General features: G+C 36.7%; 1 protein-coding gene across 1 annotated transcript; it reads right to left on the reverse strand.

Annotated features, from left to right (window-relative positions):
- Positions 1-14,446: 14,446 nt before the first annotated feature.
- On the reverse strand, positions 14,447-17,356 carry LOC142524864 (cytokinin dehydrogenase 7-like). The gene is given in 5 exon segments (XM_075629006.1): positions 14,447-14,702; positions 14,705-14,900; positions 14,989-15,251; positions 15,986-16,261; positions 16,367-17,356. Coding segments are annotated over 5 exon segments (1,569 nt in total). The 5' UTR covers positions 17,072-17,356; the 3' UTR covers positions 14,447-14,573.
- Positions 17,357-25,094: the final 7,738 nt, after the last annotated feature.

The raw sequence follows: 25,094 nt of genomic DNA on the forward strand, positions 1-25,094 counted from the left end.
TATAGCCAAGATACTCATGTTTTGATGACTGCATGCACCGTCAAAAAATAATTTGACGCAACTTGAATATCTTGAAAACATTTCTCATAAAACATTTTAATGCCTTCTCAGATTGCCAGGAATTCACCATGAGCTACTAGAAATTGGTTGATTAATTTGTTTCCCGAATGCCAATAGTAGCCGGTCTTGAGTGTCACGAACTACCCCACCAACGCTATATAGATTTCGATCCTCATCCACGACTGCATCTACATTAAGTTTGAGAGTAGATGACCTTGGTGGTTTCCAAGTCTTCTCCTGGATTCCTTGCTCAGATGGGCATGCAATTGTCTCCTTCATTCGTGCCTTTTGAAATTTAGATAGAATTGCAGAGCTCCATGGGATATTTTCGGTCACCGGTTTCCTCCTGTCGACATGAAGAAACTTCTGCTTTTCTCTCCAAATTTTCCATGTATGTAATGCTAGATATTCGAACTCCTCTTTGGTCATTTGGTCTTTCAACCATAGACATATCTCCATAGTGGTGGTTCGGGAAGCTTCTCTTAAGACACACTACAAGAAAAAAGGCGAAAGACAACGGTTTTTAACCGTTGTCGTAGGTCAAAAAAACTGTTGTTAAAGCCAATGTTGTTAAATGGTGCGCTCAAAGACAACGGTGAAAAACCGTTGTCGTAGACATCAACGACGACGGTGAAAAACTATTGTCGTAGGTCTTGTAAAACCATTGTTAAAGACACTGTGGTTAAAAGGGTGTGCTCAAAGACAACGGTGAAAAATCGTTGTCGTAGACGTCTAAAAACGACGGTGAAAAACCTTTGTAGTAGCATTGAAAAAACTTTGTAAAACAAAAATTTTGCAACGGTTTTTCTAAACAATTTCGTCGCTAATAGCGACGGTTTTGGTAGTCCGTCACTCATTAGCGACGGTTTGTATTATGATTCCCGTCGCTAATTAGCGACGGTTTTTTATGATTTTCGTCGATATTTTTTTTCGTAAAATAAAAAAAATTACGGTTATAATTTGATAAACCTAACAAAATAAACTAACAATCTTACTAAATTAATATATTTATAATCTTTAACTTTAAATTTAAGTTTAAGGAAAATCGTAGACAAAACGTGGAAGAAAAAAAATTTGAGAAGTGAAATTAACTAAAAAATGACTTAGGGGTGTGAAGATAATGACTAAGGATGTGGATATTTATAGACACTTGTGCGACGGTATTTGAGTAAACCGTCGCTAAATTTAGCGACGAACAGGCGGGAGTTGTCGCTAAAGTTAGCGACGGGTTTTTAAAATTGTCGCTAAAGTTAAATTTAGCAACGGTATTTTATAAAACCGCCGCTAAATATTAACCGATTTTTAAAAAAAAATTAGAAACTACGACAACGTTTTTTCAAAAACCGTTGTCTTTAACCAAATAAAACACTAAAAAACTAACGTTTTAAAAAACCGTTGTCGTAGTTAAAAAACCATCCGAAAGACAACGGTTTGCACAAACTGTAAACCGTTGTCTTTGAACCTTGACAGAATCTTATATAGACAACGGTTTTTGAAAAAACGTTGTTGTAGCCCAAAAAAACCATCCAAAAGACAACGGTTTTTAAAAACCCTTGTTGTAGTCTAAAAAAAATCGCTCATAGCCAACGGTTGTTAAAACCGTTGTAGCCCAAAAAAAAGCTCTTAGACAACAGTTTTTAAAAACCGTTGTTGTAACAAAAAAAAACACATCAAAGACAACGGTTAATAAAAACTGTTGTCGTAGACACATAAAAGACAACGATTTTTTAAAAACCGTTGTCTATAAGCGGGGTTTTTTAGGCTACGAAAAAGACAACAGTTTTAATAAAAACCGTTGTCATATGAGTGTTGTTGATTGAAGTTTTTCTTGTAGTGACATGCTGGAACAGAGGGTTTTTCCATAGGATTTTAAGTGCAGGGCAGAAGAATAGAGCATGATAGAAAGAATCCATGGGAAAATTAGACATCGTACAAGATTTACTCACTGGCACATGATGACGATTTAGAGTATGATTAGTGGGGATACAATCATGAGAAATACTCCACCAGAATAGCCGGACCTTAGGTGGAACAAAGAGGCTCCAAAGAAAGGATCACCAATCTTCACATGGGTGACTTGACTGATGCACTGGTGGGTCGAACAAACCACGTTGAATACGGCACCCATCTCGCATCGAATATTTGCGCTTCACATCAAAACGCCAATATAGAAAATCACACTTTCCTGCGGTAGATAGTGGTATCTTGAGGATTTCTCCAGCAACATATTGGTTGAAACTGGAGTAGAATAGATCGGCATCCCAAGCTCCTTCTTTTATTAAAATATTTACAGTGACATCGTTCTCCCAAAAACCATTGGCTTACTGATTTTGGACTGCATGGTTGGAATCCAGTGCTCTTCAAAGATGTTTATTGACTTTCCATCGCCAACCCTCCATAATAATCCTTGCATCAGAATTTATTTGCTCCAGAGGATCGATCTCCATATGTAGAAAGGATTACTCCCCAATCCCGCTTTTAACACTGACTCATGTCGAAAGTATCTTCTCTTTAGCACTTGAGCAGCTAAGAAGTTTGGGAAATGAATGAGGCGCCATAGCTGTTTTGCAAGCAAGGCTCGATTGAATTCAGTCACTTTTCTGATCCTCGAACCACCCCGATTCTTCAGTTGACACAGAAACTCCCGAGATCTCCAGTGGCACTTTTTGCTTGCCATTATCTATACGCCTCCAGAAGTTCGCACATTCCTTTTCAATATACTCACATACCAGAGTAGGTAATTTAAAACAAGACATTGCATATGTAGGAATTTCTTGTAAAATTGACCTGATCATCACTTATTTTCCTCCTGCTGATAAGCACTTATTACTCCACCCATGTATCTATTTCACAACTCTTTCGATCAGTTATTTACATTGAAGCCTCTTAATTTTAAGAGACACTGTAGGAAGGCCCAATATAACTCATGTTGATGGACAATAGAAATAGTCCATATGTTCTTAATTGTGCCCACAAACAATGGATTGGTATTGGGATTAAAGGAGAGGGCTGACTTATCATAGTTAATGAGTTGCCCATATGCCCTCTCATAAAGAGACAAACATTCTTTGACACGTGCTCCTTCCTCCAGAGTTGCTCTGAAGAAGACCGAACTATCATATGCAAAGAACAAGTGAGACACAGATGGACTGGCAGACGAAATTTTGACCCCTTTAAATAACCCCTTGGCTTCATATCCATCAATGAGAATAGATAAGCCGTGTGCACATAAGACAAACAAGGAAGGTGAGAGATGATCCTCATGTCGCAAACCTCGACCTGGCTTAATGGGTCCAGCGTTTTCCTGATTTACTTGAAAGAAATATGAGATAGATGTCCTACTTGTGGGAAGGTCATGCCGAAATTTATATTGGTCCGAAAGGAAAATTTTTAATCGCTTTCGATGTTTACATTAACGAATCCTGTTTGTTTGGTCATTAAACGTTAATCAGGTGCGAGGGCCCTCACAATGAATCTAATAACATATAATATCAATAATATAACAATTTTGCCGATAATAACTCAAAATATCCGAACGCAAAAAAACTTTATTATTTAAACAAGCAAATTCTTTAGTTAATTTTTTTGGTTCAACAAATAATTTTTTAAGTGTGTGTTTGAGTGTATTTCGTGGGATACGTCTAATAGAAAGATTTTTACTTGTTGAAAGCCGATTTTCAAAAGATAATTTATCACTAAAATAAAAAGAAAGTTGTTTAATCACACAATATTTTTCATTTCTTCTGTTAGATTCAAAAAATTTAAAAGGTTGATAGTCGTTACCCGTTTGAGACGAGAATGCCAAATTGTGTTTAAGAACTGATCAATATCAATTTTCACCTGATGTTTTTTTCTCGACATGCTGCGTTAAAGTTCCATAACCGCCGTCTTGTTGAAATTTGTAACTTCGAAAACAATATTGCATTTGGCTTTCAAATCACAAGGGAGAAGTGTCACATTTTCGAAATATTTTGTGAATATATTAGATGTGTGGCGAGGCACTGCTCGAGTTTTAGGCACCGTTGGATTGCTCATACTTTCTTGACTTTGATGATGATGTATTTGTTGAGCCTCTCGTTCTTGTTCTTGATGATATTCCTAATTGGAAATTCAAGATCATAGCTGTCGAAATTGAATGAAGGAAAATCGTGATCCTCGAACTCGGGCATTATGCTCTTTCTTTTTCCCTTACCATCCCTGCAACTTGACCCGTCGTTTGTACAATTATAAAATTGAAATAATTAGGAAAGAAATAAATGATTTCTGAGAATTGAGAGATAATTGTGTGGAAAAAAATGAAGGAGCAGGGGTATTTATAGAATAAAAATTTGGCCAAAAAAATTCAATGATCGACTGTTTCACAACGGCCACATCATCATCAACGACACAAAATCATGGCCGTCCATTTCAAATTTAATAAAAATAAATGAAAATTATTAAATGGTCGACCCGAAGTTCAAACCCGCCAGGTCGATCAACGAGCCCTTGATCTTGACTATTGATCTCCAATGGCCATGTGAGCGATTGATCGTGGCCGTACAATTTTTTTAAAAATAAAAAATAACCGATCCGCTAGGTTGAACGGGCCCAACTTGATGGGTCAGGACTTGTGGGTTTTTATCCCTAAAACTGTAATCAAACCACCTTGCATAAGTTACGGTCACGATTTTGGGTCAAACCCGTTGACCCGGTTAAACAGATCGTGACCACAGGCCCGGTCTATTTAGGGTATGAGTAAAACCCGAACCGTGGTCAGGTCTACTCATTGAGTATGTCTCAAAATACTTACATCAAGAGAGTAACCGAACATTTCCCTATGGAGAATGCTAAACCTGTTGACACTCTTATTGAAAAATCGCATTTTTAACAAAGAATTATGCCCTAAGACAGATGAAGAAAAAGAACACCATATGAAAGTGTGGTAGGAAGTTGTGTACTCGACCAGACCTATCATTTGTTGTGAGAATGGTGAGCATATATCAAAGTAATCCTGGTTCGGTCACTAGATGCCTGTGAAAAGGATACTTAGATATCTAAAGAGAACAACTTACCTAGCAATATGATACTAAGTAGGTAGTCTGAAACTGGTCGAATGATGTCGATGGTGCAACGGACAAAGATGATCGCAAAACCAATTCAAAATAGTTCACTACAAGAAAATATGTCTTCAACCGCACTCAAAAGACAACGGTTTTTTTTGAAAAACCGTTGTCTTTTACTTTTTAACAACGGTTTTCACTATAGCGACTGTTTTATTAAAAACCGTCGTAATTTTTAAAATAGCGACGTTTAAACAAAAATTTTCGTTAATAGCAACAGTTATTAAAATCGTCACATCGCTAATAGCGATGGTTCAATGAAAAACAGTACCAATATTTGAAATAGCGACGATTTGTACAAAAACTGTCTCTAATAGCGATAGTTTTTTGTTAACTGTCGCTAATAACGATGGTTTAATAATTAGCGACGGTTGAATAAAAGATCGTCGCAAACTGTCTATAAATATTCGCGTTTTTGGTCCATTTACCTCCACAACGCTTCACATCTACGATAAAATGTTTCTCTCTTAGAAGATTTTAGTTTCGATTTAAGTTAAGTTTTTTCGCTTCAATTCTTGGTAAATTTTTAATTTTTAGTTAAGATCGTGAATATTATAAAAGTAATTTATTTTATTAAAAAACTTAGCGACGGATTTTGTCTCATTAGCGACAATATTTCTCTACACCGTCGCTAATTAGCAACGGTTTGATTGAAAACCATCGCTATAAACCGTCTCTAATTAGCGACGGCTTAGTCAAAAATTGTCGCTAAATTTAGCGACGGTTTAAACAAAATCCGTCGCTAATTAGTTACGGTTAAAAACCGTCACTAATTTGAAAAACCATCGCAAATGATAGCTACGACAAATCGTTGTCGTTGAACGCACTTTCAACAATATCATGATAGGACGAAGAACATTGATGCTATGTATCACTTCATTAGGGAGAGTGTTGCACATGGACAAATCGTTTTAAGACATATTTCTACAGTCAACATGGTTGCTGATCCTTTTACTAAGCTTTTGCCGAGAGATGTATTTATTAAGCATGTTAGTATTATGAGACTTTCGTAGAAATTGATTTATCAATAATTATCAATGAATTTTTTATTTTTCTGAAAAATTCTTCCTATTATTAAAGTAATGTGTTTATATGCGAATGTCATCTGCTTTGATTGGCAGCTTACTCACAAAAGCAATCACCTTGGCACTGAAAGAGCGAGTGAGACCAGACTTTGAGATCTAGTGTGCATCATTTGTGTTGGTGCGAACAATCCCTCATCGTTAGGAACAACGTGGGAGGTAATAATAATTATAGTCGCCTTGGCATATTAGTTAGAATGAGATTTGTCATGATCGATTGTGATGTATTTCCAAACTTCATATAAGTTTGTCTAAAAGCCGAACGTGCGAACTGGTGGAAGACGCGGGTCTCATAGCATGACGGTTAGGTGTAATTAGTAGCGACTTGACTAAGATTCGTATGGTGTTTAGAGTGTGGCATGCCCAAAATTGAGTGGGAGCTCCATCATAACATGCATCATACATGCATACTGCATGTGCTCTTCTAAGAGGACCAGACAAGCAGAATGACGACTTATCTGCTTTGTCATCGTGTGAGCCCTCACATTATTTTTGTGCCCTTTGGACCTTGTCATGAAGCTTGATGACACTACTTTAGTATGTATCTAATGGTTGTGGATGTTTCGACCTATTAGATCATGTCTAGGAAAGGTATCAAGTCGAAAATATGGCTAACATGCATTCCAAATAATTAAAGTCGAAAATAAAAGATTTGACATAGTCATGAGCACATATTTACATATAATCTATAAATATATGTAGGTTCTAGTTGGTAGAGCACAACACAACATACACTACATACAACATACAAAACATACAAATATTTTCTCCCTGGTGATTCTTGGAGTATAGTCAGTTATCTCCTAGTGTTTAAAGTGTGTACTTGATCGGAATATTCTAGTAATATCGTGGAAACCGCAAAAGGAACAAAGATGTTGCTGGTGAGATTGTTTGAGGGATTTTCTTGTAGATTTAATCAAGAGATCCAACAACAACTGATTATCATATTTTCACTTAAAAGTATGTACAGTTTATTGTTTGAGGCAATAAACTCAAACATATAACAATTACAAAGCCTGATATATATTATGCTGTGCAAAATCAAAATTCAAACCATTGAATATAAAATTACAATATTATCCTTTCATGAATAATTTAAGAAACTATAGGTGCTTTCAAGTTCTCTATTATTTCTATCTTACATAATCCAATATAGCCAAGATACTCTTGTTTGGTGGTGAGTGCCTGCACCATCAAAAGTTAATTTGATGCAACTTGAACATCCTGAAAACATTTCTCATAAAGCAGTTTAATGCCTTCTCGGATTGCCAGGAATTCACAATGAGCTAAAGAAATTGGTTGATTAATTTGTTTCCTGAATGCCAATAGTAGCCGGCCTTGAGTGTCACAAACTACTCCACCAACGCTATATAGATTCCGATCCTCATCCACGACTGCATCTACATTAAGTTTGAGACTAGATGACCTTGGTGGTTTCCAAGTTGTCTCCTGGATTCCTCGCTCAGATGGGCAGGCAATTGTCTCCTTCATTCGTGCTTTTGAAATTCAAATAGCATTGCAGAGCTCCATGGGATATTTTCGATCATCGGTTTCCTCCTGTCGACATGAAGAAATTTCTACTTTTCTCTCCAATTTCCCATGAATGTATTGCTAGATATTTTGGTCATTTGGTCTTTTAGCCATAGATGGTTCGGGAAGCTTCTCTTAAGACATGCTGGAACCGAGTGTTTTTCCATAGGATTTTAAGAGCATGGCAGAAGAATAAAGCATGACAAGAAGAATCCATGGGAAGATTAGACATCATACAAGATTCACTCACTGGCACATGATGATGATTTAGAGTATGATTAGTGGGGATACAATCATGAGAAATACTCCACCAGAATAGCCGGACCGTAGGTGGAACAGAGAGGCTCCAGAGAAAGGACCACCAATCTTCACATGGGTGACTTGACTGATGCACTGGTGGGTCGAACAGACCGCGTTGAATACGACCCATGTCGCACCGAATATTTTGCCTTCACATCAAAACGACAATATAGAGCATCACACTTTCCTGCTGTAGATAGTGGTATCTTGAGGATTTCTCCAGGGACATATTGGTTGAAACTGGAGTAGAGTAGATCGGCATCCCAAGCTCCTTCTTTTATTAAAATATTTACAGTGACAACGTTCTCCCACGGAACCATCGGCTTACTGATTTTGGACTGCATGGTTGGAATCCAGTGCTCCTCAAATATGTTTATTGACTTTCCATCACCAACCCTCCATAATAATCCTCGCATCAGAATTTATTTGCTCCAGAGGATCGATCTCCATATGTAGGAAGTATTACTCTCCAATCCCGGCTTTTAACACTGCCTCATGTCGAAAGTATCTTCCCTTTAGCACTTGAGCAGCTAAGGAGTTAGGGAAATGAATGAGGCGCCATAGCTGTTTTTCAAGCAAGGCTCGATTGAATTCAGTTAATTTTCTGAACCCCGAACCACCCCGGCTCTTCAGTTGACACAGAAAGTCCCGAGATCACCAGTGCACTTTTCGCTTGCCATTATCTATACCCCACTAGAAGTTCACACGTTCACACATTCATTTTCAATATCCTCACATACTAGAGTAGGTAATATAAATAATACATCGCGTATGTAGGAATTTCTTGTAAAATTGACCTGACCATCACTTATTTTCCTCCTGCTGAGAAGCACTTATTACTCCACCCCTGTATCCATTTCAAAACTCTTTCGATCAGGTATTTAAATTGAAGCCTCTTACTTTTCAGATACACTTTAGGAAGGCCAAAATACAACTCATGTTGATGGACAATAGGAATAGTCAATATGTTCTTAATTGTGCCCACAAACAATGGATTGGTATTTGGATTAAAGGAGAGGGCTGACTTATCATAGTTAATGAGTTGCCCATATGTCCTCTCATAAAGAGACAAACATATTTTGACACGTGCTCCTTCCTTCGTAGGTTCTCTGAAGAAGACCAGACTATCATCTACAAAGAACAAGTGAGACATTGATGGACTGGCAGACGAAATTTTGACCCCTTTAAATAACCCCTTGGCTTCATATGCGTCAATGAGAATAGATAAGTCGTGTGCACATAAGATAAACAAGAAAGGAGATAGAGGATCCCCCTGTCACAAACCTCGACCTGGCTTAATGGGTCCATCAATTTACTGATTTACTTGAAAGAAATATGAGACAGATGTAACACAATTCATCACCTTCGTTGTCAAGTTATAGTCAAACCCTAGCCGTGCCATTATCTTCTCCCGGAAATCCCATTCAACCCTATCATAAGCCTTGCTCATATCTAGTTTGATGGCTGCATAACCACTTCGGCCATTCTTACTGTCCCTCAACTAGTGCATGGTCTCGAAACCCAATATGATATTGTCAGTAATCAAGCGTCCGGGGATGAAAGCACACCCAATAATTTTTGAAAGAACGGGTGTGAATCGATTAATGATGGCTCGAGAGACAATTTTGTAACAGACATTATAGAGGCTGATTGGTCTGAAATCTTTTACCAGTTGTGGCTCTTTTATCTTAGGAATGAGTGTAACAAGTGTCTCATTCCAAGGCTCTAATGAATCCCCCTCATTTAGTACTCGGAGAACTGCATCTGTAACATCCTGACCGACTACAACCCATAATTTTTGAAAAAATACTGTAGATAATCCATCTAGGTCAGGAGCTTTATCCGGATGCATATCAAAGATGGCACATCTAAACTCCATTTCTGTTAAAAAAAAAAAGGCACATAGAGACTGGTTCATCTGAGCATCCACTTTAGGAACAACTGTTTCAAGAACACGTTCAATCTCATCCTCAGAATGGTTATCCATCACAATCCTTGACATCTCTCTATCCCTTGTACACCAATCGGCATGGCTTGAGACCAATCCGAGAATGGAGTTCTGTCTTGGATGAGTAGAGGCTTTGGAATGGAAGTGCCGTGTATTTAGATCTCTATCTTAAGCCAATATATTCTAATTTTTTGTCTCCAATACATTTTACACTTGTAGGAAAGTTCCTCGAATTCTGTTTCTAACATTTTGATTTGATCTGAGTGATAGCTCCATTGGACACTTGTTCAGAGCTTATCCAAATTTTCTCTTTATGTTCGTAGTCGCCTAGGGATCTTTCGAAGTTTGTTGTTATCCGATTGGATCAAAGCCTTTTTACATGAATTCACGCGCTCCAGTAGAGAAAGAACATTGATATCTTGGTCCCCATCCACCCTCAATCACCTCTTTACATTCATCCTCCATTAACCAACCTTCATCCTCCATTAACCAACCTTTTTCAAACCTGAAAATCGACCAGCAAATCCCATTACATGCTCGGGTATGAGTCTGTTCCCCAAACAGCTTCATACATATTGGTCTGTGATCTGAGTGGAAATAACTTAAAGAGGTCGCACTAGCCCCAGGAAAAAGTAGGCGCCAATTCAAGTCACCCACAAAATGATCCAGACGCTCAAATATAACATTGTTGGGATCTCTTCTATTTACCCGTGTAAAGAACTCACCATTATAGTGAAGATCCTGAAGTTCACATACCTCGAGTGCATCCCGAAAAGCTTGCATTTGAGATGAAGCCCTTCTATTGCCTCCCATCTTCTCACTCTCAAAACATATTTCGTTAAAATCTCCTCCTACTAACCAAGGTAATTCGTTGAGTTCTGGAATACCTCTAAGCCGATTCAATAATTCCCATGAGAAATAGTAGGAGGATTTTGGGCTGGCCATAAAATCCGGTGAAACGCCACTCATTCTCTGCTTCTTAAACAATACAATCAATATGCCCATGCGAGTATGATTTATCAACACACACCGCTGCTATATTGGTAGATTCTGAAATCTCCTCGGCACTCTTCACCCTTTTCTTTATTGGGCTTTTGTAAACCTGCTCTATATAATCTTCAACAATCGGTAGAGCTCTCTTAGTCCCTGAGTTAGCAATGGGCACCTAGACTTTCTTTACCTCACTGCTCTTTTCTATAGCCTTACGCTTCCACTGCTTCGATCCAGAGCCTTTATCTTGGCCCAGCTTCATTCCATCACTCCATACCTCGAATGCCTTTGACCCCGAGGAAGTTATTGAAAGTCGAATTTGCTCCAAAGTAAGGATATGGACTAGAGATTTTGATTCAGCCAGGGATGCCCGATATTCTACATTAGTCTGGTCCTGACTTATATCATTTTTCTGTACTGTTGTGTGTCTGGGATCCTCACTGGACATAAAGGAAGTTCTACCCGTTACCATCTTGATCAAGTTCGGATCTTCTGGTTGCTTCGAGACATCATGTGGGTTTGTTTCGTTGCTAGTATTCTCAGACCGAGCTTCACTGCCCCAAGAGTTTCTTCCTCTGCCTAAATGAGACGAGGCACGTATCCAATTACCATATGCGAGATTCACCTTATTTGCCAGTATATCAACACACTCCCGACAAGAATGCCCTAGTCTCCCACATGCGTAACAAAAGTCCGGTAGTCGTTCATAAGCCAGTAAGATAAATATATCATCTTCATCCCTCATAGTATTAATATGGATACAATTTCTCAGCGGATGTGTAATATTGATACGTACGCACCCGTATTCTGGCGAAGCGCCCCAGGAAAGCACCATTTTCGCCCTTGTTCAGTTCCACAACCGTGCCTACATGCCGACCCCAATTTCAATAGAAGATCCTCGTACATGAGCGCTAGAGGAATATTATGAAGTTGTACTTAGATATTATACTCGTCGAACGACATAGATTGTGGAGTATTCCAGCCAGTAGGTTCCTTAAAAATGATAAGGTTTCTCGAGAAATTCCATGGGCCTTCTGCCAATATTCGAGCCCTATCACAAAGAGAATTAAACTAAAAAACAAACGTGTTATCACTTGTGGCTTCTATGATAATTCGTCGTTTTGTCTGAAGAACTCGAGGCATCTGTTGACGGAATGCTTCTCTATCAATGGCCTTTGACAACAGAACTTTTGCCACCAAGCATCGTGATAGATGTTCCTCCCCGATCCGGATGTCTGCGTCATCGAGATTAACAGTTTCCTCTGAGATTCAATTAAGATAGTTTCAAATCATTTATCAAATGTGTCATTTTATCTGGATCCATAGTGTTGAGAAAATAAAATCAATGTACAAATCAAAGAATGAACGTGCGGCTCAAACCTGAAGATACAGGAGGCCAACCCTAATGGCCAGTGAAAAAAGTTGGTATTATCATATTTTTTTTCATACGGACAAAACGGTTGTCTCGTCATTTTATATCATCTTTTTTTAAAAGAAATAATTTTATATGCTATTTGAGAATATGTTGTCGTGAATTTAGCTAGAGATGACACAGAACTACTTCAATCTTGTTCCATTTATTTTTAGTAAAGAAGTACGAATATATAATTATTTAAAAATCCTAACAATAATAATAAAATCAAAGAAATGGAAAGAAAAAAGAAAAGATGGGGAAAACGACAAGAAAATATCAAATCAAAATAATGTAGATGAGGTACCAAAAGAGGTGCGTTGAAAAAAGATTTTGGCGAACCCCATTATTATACAAAAAGTAAGGAGAATAACAAGTGGCCACCAATCTCCCCCATTTTCCTCTTTTTTCAACTTTGAATTGATTCTCGCTACAATACAATCTAGCCGCTACCTGGACCAATCTCGAGGTTTCTCTCTTCTATTTTAATACATTTATGCGTACAATATTACACATTTATATAAACGTAGATTAGGATGAAATATATAAAACATATATATTCAATAGACGAACATCAAATCATCGTTGTTTATATAAGTGTACATAACTTATATACATTATTTGATGTTTTTGATGGTAGTCTTTGGCATGCCATTTGGTTTAGGAGTAAAAACTAAAAAGTAAATTATACACAAATATTGGATAAATGATAAATTTTTACACGAATTCTTGTCAACGGTTTAATTGTGGTTTAGTGGTCATTTCATAAATAAATGAACAAATCTCTTGTGAGACGGTCTCACGATTCTTTATCTGTAAGACGGGCCAACCATACCGATATTCACAATAAAAACTAACACTCTTAGCATAAAAAAGTAATATTTTTCATGGATGACCTAAATAAGATATCTGTCTTACAAAATACGACTCGTGAGACCGTCTCACACAAGTTTTTGTCAAATAAAATTTAATCCCGTAAAATTTATTTTAAAATTCTTAATCATTATAAGCTTCAATCGTATTAATGTTTTAAAATAAAATATTATTTTTTGATTTATTGGTTAAAAAATGTGACACAATATGACCGAGTTGATGAGTGTCTTGATGGATTTGTGACATCAAATATATTTTAAAATTTTAAATTATTTTCCAAGTCAAACATAATATTTTCACTAAAAATAAAGCATTCGGTAAATTTTTTATGTAGTTGAATATTTTTTTAAAAAAAACTACATGAATTAAACTTGAAGTCAAGTAATTAGTCCTAAATAATCCCAGTCAACTTGAAATGTCAAAGCAACGTGTGAATGTATGCATGGCACAGTAACCCGCGACGTAAGCTGTGCATGACACGGATACCGATATATACGATAAAATTGATTTATTCAATATATATTAATTTTTATAAGGTACATTTTACAAGAAATCATGATCTTATCATTGTATTCCTTCGCGCAAAATATGTATAATTAAATAAAAAATATCCCTTTTATTTCGCATCATTCTGTTCCAAACTTTTCTCTCCTTTTAACGAGAAAGCGAAAGGAAAAAGAGGGAAAAATAATAATAAAAAGAAAGAAAGAAAGAAAGAAGTCGATCCTATCGCTACGTGAGAGGAGATTTAAACAGTAGTTCGACTCTTGATTAATGGATAATATAATATATTTTTATTGACAAAAACTTGTATGAGACGATCTCACGAGTTGTATTTTGTGAGACGGATCTCTTATTTGGTGCATCCATGAAAAATTATTATTTTTTATGTTAAAAGTATTACTTTTTGTTGTGAATATCGATAGGATTGATCTGTCTCACAGATAAAAATTCGTGAGACCCTTTTACAAGAGACATATTCAACTTTAAAACTCCTTTCCCTGAAAAAATAATAATAATAATGCAACCCACTCTGAATAAAAAAAAGTCCCAAAATCTACGATGACGAAAGCTTAATTTCTGAATATCCATTTTTTATATATAGTTATCGATATAGTCTGTGCTGGATATATGAGTTCTTGGGAATCAACAAGCTATTATATTGGGTGAAGATCATTATTGAAATAAATCAAAATTTCTTCAACATCACATTTACAAACTTCATGAAATATATAAGAATTACAAGCAAAAGAAATTAATACAGTAGAACAAGTAAAGCATCACGAAGGTTGCCAATTTCTCGGAAAAATCTTGAGCCCAGGAGCAAGAATGGCCCTTGGATCGAAGATGGCCTTCCTTTGCTGGAACCTAGTCCATTGATTTCCAAAATGCTGCCTCCACGCCTCTTGTTATCACCGTAGTATGGAAGGTACAACTTGAAATCGAATCCCTTCCGCTTGCAAATCTCAACTATTTCTTGATTTTGTGATATCATTTCATCTACCGACAGCAACCCTTTTGGGTATGGAAACGAGAAACGTAGCAATGCAACTAAATAAAATATTTCCCCCTCCGTCGGTAAAACCACGGATTTACGACTATCCCACCTAAATAACAAGGGAGTCCAAGTAAATTAAATTGGCCCTGTGGCGCTGGTAGAATTAGTGGTAAGCTACAAGTTTAGAAATGACTTACTTGGACCGTAGCAGAGGATAAAGAAGCATAGGGCCACCGATGCCATGCTTCAAAGTATTCTTGAAAACAACAGCATCGAAATGGGCTATGTTCGCTTTGGACACGAAAAGATTGAGCCATGCGTGTGGGCCGTCCCATATACCATTGGCTTTGGCCTCTTCCTCCGCCCGTTTCACTCGCAACAAAAATTCCACGTAGCTCACCTCCGTTTCCACCCTCGATCCCCTGCAATATCTCAGCGCTCCCGCCATTCTTTCCACCCTCTGCAGGCCCGGCCACAAACACAAACTGAACTATCCTCAGAATATTCATCTTCGTCATTTATTTCATTTGTTCCAACATATATGTATTTTATACTTTTAATTCTATTTGTTAAGTGTATCACTGTAGCATTCATTTATAACACTAGCTAGGTAGGTACGTCGAATCAAATATTGGAAGAATTAAGCGGCGACGAGGTAGGGAGGGGACCATAAACATACACGACGAAGAGCAAAAAGACAATCTTGGGTGGATTTAAGCTTACTGTAACAGGGGTGGGCTAACTCCATGTCACTTCAAAAACAATTACTCTGTGCACACAAAATCTAATGGAAGATACAGTACGCCACCGCACTCTCTCCGCCGCAGCGGAGGGAGTCCTCCGCCACCCACCTAGCTACGTCATTCAAATGACACGTGTGATATCTAGTTGACTTCTTTTAACCACAAAAGAAGGCCTCCCATTATTGCCTCGCCGGTCAACATATCGAGGTCGTCACCCTTATTTCATTAATTTATCAACCCGTTTTTCAAAAACAATAAATATATTTATCGATATGGGTCCCTCTGAACAGATACCTAGGCCGGAACTAAAGCAATTCTTACATAGTCCCAATGTTGAATTTACTGTTGTGAGATTTGTTATGAAATAAATCAAATCTTTTAAATTGACAGGAAATTAATAATAATGATGTAACGAAAAGGATGCCTCCAATTATAATACCATATTTCTTACCTTGTCAACAGCAGAGCGCCGGTGGTGATTACTGTAATGCAAGGCCAGCTCGAGGCAATACAGAACCGGGCCGTCGGAGGGCGGGACATGGGTCCGGTCGAACGGATGGTCCGGATGCAACTGCGCCGAAGGCCACCCGTTAACCGGGTCCTCGCTGTTGACAAATGTGAATCCTTCGACGTAATCGAACGAGTCATTTGCCCCCCGACTCACCAGGAACTCAGCATCAGCGGTGAAATCGCTAAACTCGCTGTACACCAGCCTTATCCATCTCACCTTTGCCCCCCAAGAAAAGAAAGAAAACATTGAATCCCAGCTCGAACGAATTTAGATGAGATTTTTTTACAGTGTAAGCTCGGAATTTTACTTGTAAATAAATACCATATCCGGGGAAGGCTGAAGCAAGATTCTAGCCCGAGTGATGATTCCGAATTGTCCGAGTCCCCCGAGTACACTGAAGAAGAGTTCTGAATTCTGATTCGGCGAGCAGACAAACACGTCGCCATTTCCAGTTACAACCTCCAATTCTGTTACATTTTCGGTTTGGGGTCCGTAACGGAACGCCTGCCCACTCACGCCGGCGTTCGACAGCGTTCCGCCCACCGTCAAATCGAGGTAATCAGTCCACGACCGGGGGGCCAATCCGTGGTCCGCAACGCAGCGTTTCAGCACCTCCTCCCACAATGCACCGCCGCTGACGTCGACATGCGCCCGCGAAGGGTCGACTTGGATTCTGGGTTCCAACGTCTTCATGTCGATTGCCAGACCTTGGTGGGCCATGGCCTGCCCGTTGATCGAGTGGCGGTTACCCTGAGCAGCGACGGTGAGGCGTGGTGATCGTGACGCTAGTCTTATCACCCTCGCGACGTCATCGACGGAGGCGGGGCGAATCATGGCTAAAGGTTTGGAAGATTGCAAGCCGCCGAAATCTTTGCCGGCGGCGGCGGTGTCGAACTCGACCGTGCCCTGAAGCTCCAGGCCTTTGAAGAGAGGAAGTAACCCAGCGCCGTCTTCTTCGGTACTATCCAGCTCCGGCATGGATTCCACGTCGTTACCGTGCACGAAGCGCTCTATGTACGCTATCATGGTGAACCAAGAAAAATCAAGAAGAAGATGAAAGAAACACAGATGGAATTCAACAAGATAGATATAATATGAACGAGAGAGGAAGAAACGCAATCTTGGAGTATTAATGGCGAAATCTACAGTAAATGTAGTGGGAAGATCGACGAGGAGGAGGGATTTAGTGGGGCTTTTATAAAAGCGAAGAAGGATTTGGTTATGGTGGAAATTGGAATTGAATTTGACAAAAGAGGGAAAAAGGCTTTCAATATGTTGTTGACGCTGTTATCCAATCAGTTGCATCTGTCTGCCACTTCCTTCCTTATTATTATTACATATTTTTAATCGAAAAAATGTTTGTTTTTAAATGTGTTTATGAATAATAAATTGGCTGGAAAGGACTGTATTTGGCTATAATTTTGGAATTATTAAAAAAAAAAATCTTATGTGAATTATAATTTTTATTTTAGATATTACGTTTATGAAATATAAAAATATAATGTATTATGTTTTAAAAAAAAAGCAAAATCTTATGTGAATTATAATTTTTATTTTAGATATTATGTTTATGAAGTTTAAAAATATAATGTATTATGTTTTTTTTTAAAAAGGAAAAACTTACGTGAGACGATCTCACATATCATATTTTATGAAACGGATCTCTTATTTGGGTCTTTCATGAAAAATTATTACTTTTTATGCTAAAATTATTATTTTTTATTGTGCATATCGGTAAGGTTGACCTGTCTCACAGATAAAGATTCGTGAAACCGTCTCATAATAAAACTACTCAAAAAAAATATCTCTAGCTTACATTCTAAATTTTTTTAATAGAAAAATAGTTTATATATATATTTTTTGTTCAAAATATTCCGTGTGACTGGAATTAAAAGACGGTTTGTTTCAACCTACCCGTGCAGGCACTGCCTGCACGGGCAATGAACGGCACGGATCACTCCACATGAATGATCCGGGCCCACCTCCCTGTAAAAAAAAAAAAAAATTGGCTCGAAAAAATCCGAACCGTTGGATTAACCACTGCAGGCAGTGCCCGCAAGGGTAAGGTCGACCGAACCTTAAAAGACCAAGCCTATGAAACATATGAATGCAAATTGTACTATTACTAACCACAAACATCCCATATGGCGAAAAACTTCAATAAAAAACAAAAAAGAATAAATTATGTATCCTTTTTATTTTATATAAAAAATAAATGTGTCGATTTTGGGGGTGACCCCATAGGAGGAAACAACAAAATCCCCGTCATGTACGCATCGACGTTGAATTGGACTCATTAGTTAACGAGTGATTAGATTTAACATTTTGCTTTTTTCCCTTTTTATTTTTGTATTTCAATCATTGAATAATTATTAAAATAATAATAAAACCCTAACCGTGCTTGCTTAAGTGTAGGACTGACTACTCCAAGTCCTATCACTCCTGGCTTTTGGGTTTAATTTGTCCTCGGTCTAGACCTCACTGAGATCGGGTCAAACCTGAACTCGAATCGGAATCGACCTGCAGTCAACGAATTTGACCCGAAATTATGACGATGAATCATTGAGAAAAATTGTTCGATGAAAACTGGTATTGTTAGTTCTCAATCGGGTAATGATTCTCAGATTTTTAAATTTGACGAACCTAAATTTAAGGAAGAAAAAAATAAAATTTGTGCGATTCAACAACTTTTTTTTAATTTTAGTGATAAAATATCTTTTGAAAATTGATTTTTACTGGTGCAAATTCTTCTAATAGATGTATCCCATGAAATACTTTCAAATACATACTTAATAAATTAATCGTTGATAAAAAAAATTAATTAAAGAATTTTCTAGTTTAAATAATAAAGTTTCTTTGTGTTCCGATATTTGGAATGATCATTGGCAAATCTGTTCATGACAAGACCGATTAGGGGGATCATCGTTGAGCTACAATAGCTCGGTTCTTGAAATATTGAACACCGATGAATTAAATCGAGTTTAATTTTCAAACAAAGCCGAAGACACTCAAGAAACCGATTAAACATTTTTGTAAAGCTTTTAAAAATATATATAAGTTGAATAAGTAAAAATATTTTGTTTAAAACATTTTATCAAACACTTGGTATACGATGTTTTGATATTTGAAGAACACATAAAATGTTTCAACAAATCATCTTTAAAAGCAATGAAAATGATAAGTAAATGCAATAAATAAATTGACACGAATTTTTTTATGGATGTTCGGAGATTAAAAACTCCTACATCATCCTTTCTTCTCCTTTGAAAATGATCCACTAGAAGACTTTGATTTATACAACACCTTGTACAAACCATTTCAACTTAGGACTTATCTCTTGCCTAATTGAAACTCCTAGCAAACTCTCGATTGTAGGCCACAACCTCATAATCCGCATAATGTTTAACGTTTCTTATGTCAAGACTACAAACATAATCTTTAATGTCTTTGTGTAAGACTCACTCAACTAAACTTTGAAGTTCAACTCTCTTGTATATGTGTGAGTGATTGTATGTGAGAAATTTATCATTTACATTGTACATGTCAAATGTAACCTTACACAAGAGCTTATGCTCTCAAATACATAATTTTTCATGCTAGCTTCTTATGCTTTGAATCCCCTTCAAAAGCTCTTGTTTTATCTTCAAGATGTTGTATTTATAGGCCCAAACAATTATATATACGTTAGACACAAGAATATGATCATTTGAAAAGTTTCTGTAATGTTTCTGAAATCGCAACTGGTCAAATTCGCCTTGTTGGACATTTTCCCGAGCTTAAACTGGTCGTTCAGTGGTTGAAACTGGTAAGGATTGAAAATTGGTAAACTATTAAAACTGGTCAGCAGGTTGGTCAGCAATTCAATTTGGTCAGCATCTCAACCGCAGCTCAACTGGTGTGCTGTGCAGAGCTAGTAGCTTCATTGCCATTTATCAGCATCTTAAGCTTCGATTCAGACTTTTATTTCATGAAGATGATTTGTAGTTCATCGTCTTATCTTTCGAACAGATAATGAATCGCTTCATTCCAATAAGCGAGCTGAGATATATGACCAAAATACCGTAACTTCTCATACCAAACTGATTGCTGTTTTCGTGCTATCAGTTTGGTAATTCAGCAACCGATTTGAGCTAGATATCATTCGATTTTTCCCTACTGACGTGAAATACGACTTGTTCCAAATTAAGTTTTCTAATCGGTCAAGTTAACATATTGTCATTTGAATCATCCAGCTAAGAGATATAATCAAAACACCAAAGCTCGCCAAAAATTTTGTTTGGCTAAACTCAGTTTCAGTTTCCTTATTGTGTTAATAACTTCACACTTGAGTAAATATGTTAAAAACACAATAAAAAATTTTGTTGACATCCAAATCAGGATTGCGAACATTAAATGTTCCAACAGCTCATATATATTTATTACATGTCATTGGATTGATAGTTCTTGACACATTCAAAGTAGATTGCTTACATATAGATATTTTAACTAAACACATACTACAAAAAAATATTTCTTAACTTATATTTGTTAGTTTAGAATAATATTGTCTAATTTATCAAGTTTTTTATCAATGTCTTTTTTTAATACTAGTGCAAATAGTTATAGTATTACCGAGCTTATTGAAATACGTAAATCATCACAGATGGTAAATTTTTTCATATTAGGCGCATATGTCATATTTTAAATTTGTGTGTTCAAGATATAATAACAAATTTATCACCACATATTCAACCAATTAGGAACATAATTCATTATTTTTGGACACATCCAAGTTATGAAATAATGAAAAAATTAAAACAAATGGTATGAGACCTAAACGGTTTGCACAAGACGTTCCAACTCAATGAAATTCAACATATGAAATGTTACTATCGTCTTTGAATAGAAATATTTATTATATAAATTTTTCATTAACATATTTAAGCTCGTGATATTTATTTTTTTTAAATCAATGAAACATATGCACTAGGTATTTGTGAAATTTTAAAGATTTTTAATAATGTCAGTGACCAATTTCTGATGTTTATTATCCCACTTCTTATTTAGTTTTAATACATTTTTGCAACATTGCTTGTATTTTTAGTGAACATATTAAATCTAGTGAAGATGCTTTAATTCAATGTATTTATGTCATGAAAGAAAAAAGATAAAACTATTTATTACAAATTCCTGAAATACTTTTATGTGCTTTTGTTTTAGGTCCCATACTTAAATATATGATTTACAATAAATTTTAACATTATATTATGAATCTTTAGACTCTATTACGGAAAATGTTCCTAATATCTCATTGATTTTGTTTACTATTAAAACTCATTTATATAATATTTATAACGAATATAACACCTAATATGTTGAAAAAAATGTTCTACATGATGCATAATCCACTACTACTAGTATTATAACTTCTAAACTTACTAAAACACAACTTTTATTAAGAGAACAACTGAAACTTTCACGAGGATCCTCAAGTTCCAGTCAGAAACTTTCGATATTTTGCGACGATGATTTCATGTCAATTTCTCGAAAATAGGCTGATCACTTGGTTCAACAATAAGCAGTCATCAATAGCCACTTTGACCGCTGAAGAAGAATATCTCGTTGCCCAAAATATAGGGGAATAATCTAGGACATTTCAATGCATTATAATGAAGTAAAAATATGTCAAGCTTAATAAAACAATTGTCTAGTCTGTATATAAGTCTTCGATCAAAACTGTTGAATGAATTTTGGAAGCTGTGATTTTATCCGACTGCTGACACTTAATGTATTAATTATTATATTTAAATTGATTTAAGGGAAAAACAGTTCATATTCATTTTGATTTTGAAAATGTTACTAACAATTACTCTTTAATGCATTAATCATGTGTTTAAATCCCTTAAACACGCGATTAATCATAAACATTTCTACTGCATTTTTCAAAAGTCTGAAATTCAAATCACAACCATACTGTCCCATGTTCTGTTGTGACTGTCCCATAAAAATATTTATATCTATCATCTTCATCATTTGAAACCCTTTACTCACAAATATTTAGTTTATGTTTTCCCATTCTCCAAAATATTTCGTGTTTTCACTTGTTCTTAGCATTCTTTTAGCAGATCCAAGATGTCGATCTAGAAGACTTGCCTTGCCATCAACTTTGAAGCCCTTTTCTCCATGAAAAATGTTTTCATTTCCTCTGTTCTGGAAATACTCGAAGCTTCCGGTATGAGGAAGGTTCTCACTTGTGGCTCTGTTTTCAACCTCATTATTGTCAAGTAGTTCTTTGATTCCACCTGGAGCACGATAATATCATCTACACCATCGAAGGAAGCAACAACATCATCTCCCAATAGCTTTTTGGGACACACTCGAGTTTCCTACCACCGGTTTGGAAAAAGTCTCCAATTTCCAAATGGGAACGCTGATATTTAGAGTTCTGAGTTTTCTCTGGCCAGTTGTCCTATCTCAATTCCGGGAGAGAAGCACGACCTGGAGGTGAAATACTGACTGCTGTACAACTTGTAGCCAAAGCTGGGGAATACAACAAATTCACCGAGGAGAAGTTCCAATAAATGGTGGTGATTGCTTCAAAGATTGGTGTCAACTGGTATGATATTTTTTTTTGATACTCTCTATGATATGACCAAGGTAAAGGGTCAATTTGAGGGGTTCAGATTATAGATTTGCTATCTACTTGGCCTATTGTAGGTTACATTTGGCATTATTGAGCCGTTGCACCATAAGAAATGGCTTGATGCTGCGACCATTACTGACTTTCTGAAGAGGAATACTCCCACCGCCGCTGACTCTCTGAAGGTATTGTCCCTTCCACTGCTTCAGTTGTCCCACTGGTGGAACCCAATGACAAGGACAAAAGGAAGATGCAACCACCCACAAAGCCTCATACGGCCTTCCGGAGGGATGTCATTCACTATCTCAAGTGATGAATTATGTGGCTGAGAAGATTAAATAGTATGTGACATGTGATATGAATATCGCACCTCTATCTTGTTCAGGACCATCCTTGCAGAAGATCTATTTGAGGAATTAGCCAATCTTGAAGGCTAGATGCTGGACTGGGCTGAGACTATAGATATTGAGGTAGCTCTTGGCCAGCGGTCCTTTATTGAATTCCAGATGAGTGAGAGCCTTCTGGGAATGATCATCATTCAGAAGCAGAAAAATTTTGATCCTACAAGCTGCACCGCTCTTGATGATTTTGCAGTCGTATCCCTGTTAGAATTTGATGTTATAATCATCGCTTCCAAGATTCTGAATAATATGAGGGAGTTTGAAGTGCCCAAAAAACCTCTCACCAAAACAATTGAGGTTTATGCCATTGAGACTCTTGCCATGCTCAATGAGATGGGCGTGGAAGAAAAAGAAGAAGCATGGGAAGAGGAGAACACTGAGGGCTTAAACAGTTGCCCAAAATATTTATGGCTATAACCTATTGCATGAAGGCGGTGGACTATCAACTGATGCTAAGCAATCGGTGGCCGAAGAGTCCTCTTCTACCCGCTGACCCCCGTGACAACAACTGACATCAATCCGACCAATGTGCTGCCCCAGCCAGAGGTACTCTCTTCTCCTATCCCAAATAACTCTCAAACAAGTGATGTATCTTCCACTGCTGCTATGGATACACCATTATCCGAGGTTCCTCTGACCTCAGTGGATGATATGGTGAAGTCTACGACGAACTTCGACCTCTTTGTTGGCTGTTATACCCACATGGACATAGCTCAGAGCTAGTTATCTTTTCGAAAAAGACATAGCTCAAAGCTGGTTACCTTTTTTTTGTCGGGGTCTGTTTCTTTCCACATTTGGAAAATGCCAAATTGCCCATTTATTGAAGTATACTATGAATCAAGAAAAGACGACGACAACAATGCTTTTGCATTAATGAGCTATAGTTGAACATTGAACGGGAAAATGCATCTAGCACTATAAATAGAGGATGCCAAGAAAAGCTTCAAGACATGAAACACGATTTGACATACAAGCTTGTATTCTCTAAAAGATTTCTGAGCAGTCTTCACACTCATATCAACTACTTCTCAACAGCCCCCGTTTCGAAGAACATTTATCTTATCATCAATGATCATCAAGGAATTCTGTCAACCACTCAACAGTTTTTATCAAGATCGTTTGTGGAACTGTTCGAATATTTGAATATGAGGATTCATTATTTATGTACATTTGTTGTGTATTGGTTACTAAACTGTGTGTCTCAATCATTTGTTAGAATTAACTAGGAGTTTCAATTAGACATTGAATAAGTCCTAAGGTTGAAGTGGGTTTTTACAAAGAGTTGTAAAACCAAAGTCTTCTAGTAAAATCCTTGTTAAGTGGAAGAAGGATTACGTAGGAACTTGAGTCTATGAACATCTATAAAAATATTTGTGTCATTATATTTACTGCAATTATTAATTTTGTTTCTTGTTTATATTTGAGAATAAAAATATCATAAAAATCCCCAGACCGTTTTCCACACTATGTGGTCCTATCATTTTTTAAGAGTTGAGAAAATCAGGTCTTATATAACAAATCTTATCAAGACCGGTCACATTTTGTCAGTGGTTGAAATAAAATTTTAAAGTGTTAATTCACAATCTTTAAACACGTGGTCCGATCCTAACAGAAGAGCATTTACATGATAAATCTAAGAAAGATGAAAATAGGTTTAGTTACTTTTACTTTGATATGATTGTTTTAATAAATATGAATATATTTTGATTTGCTTTGTAGTATGCATTGATTGTCTTTTCTTAATAATGTGGTTTAGATTTCAAAGATTATAATAATCGTAATTGAACTGAAATCATAAAAAAATCCCATCGAGAAAACTTCTGTAAACTGAGAATTGAGACTGAGTTAAGATTGCAAAAATGGAGAAGATAATGAATTGAGAGAGAGTTAAGATTGCCAAAAACGCAGATCGATAGATTAATTACTTAAAAATTATGCAAATAAATGAAAAATTATTTGCAAATTGCGAAGCAGATAGGAGTTGTCTCACCGAAAGGTATCAGTAGTCTTAATTGTCGTAAATTGAGAC

Source organism: Primulina tabacum, chromosome 14 (genome assembly GCF_025594145.1).
Source record: "Primulina tabacum isolate GXHZ01 chromosome 14, ASM2559414v2, whole genome shotgun sequence".
In the NCBI taxonomy this organism is placed as follows: Eukaryota; Viridiplantae; Streptophyta; class Magnoliopsida; order Lamiales; family Gesneriaceae; genus Primulina; species Primulina tabacum.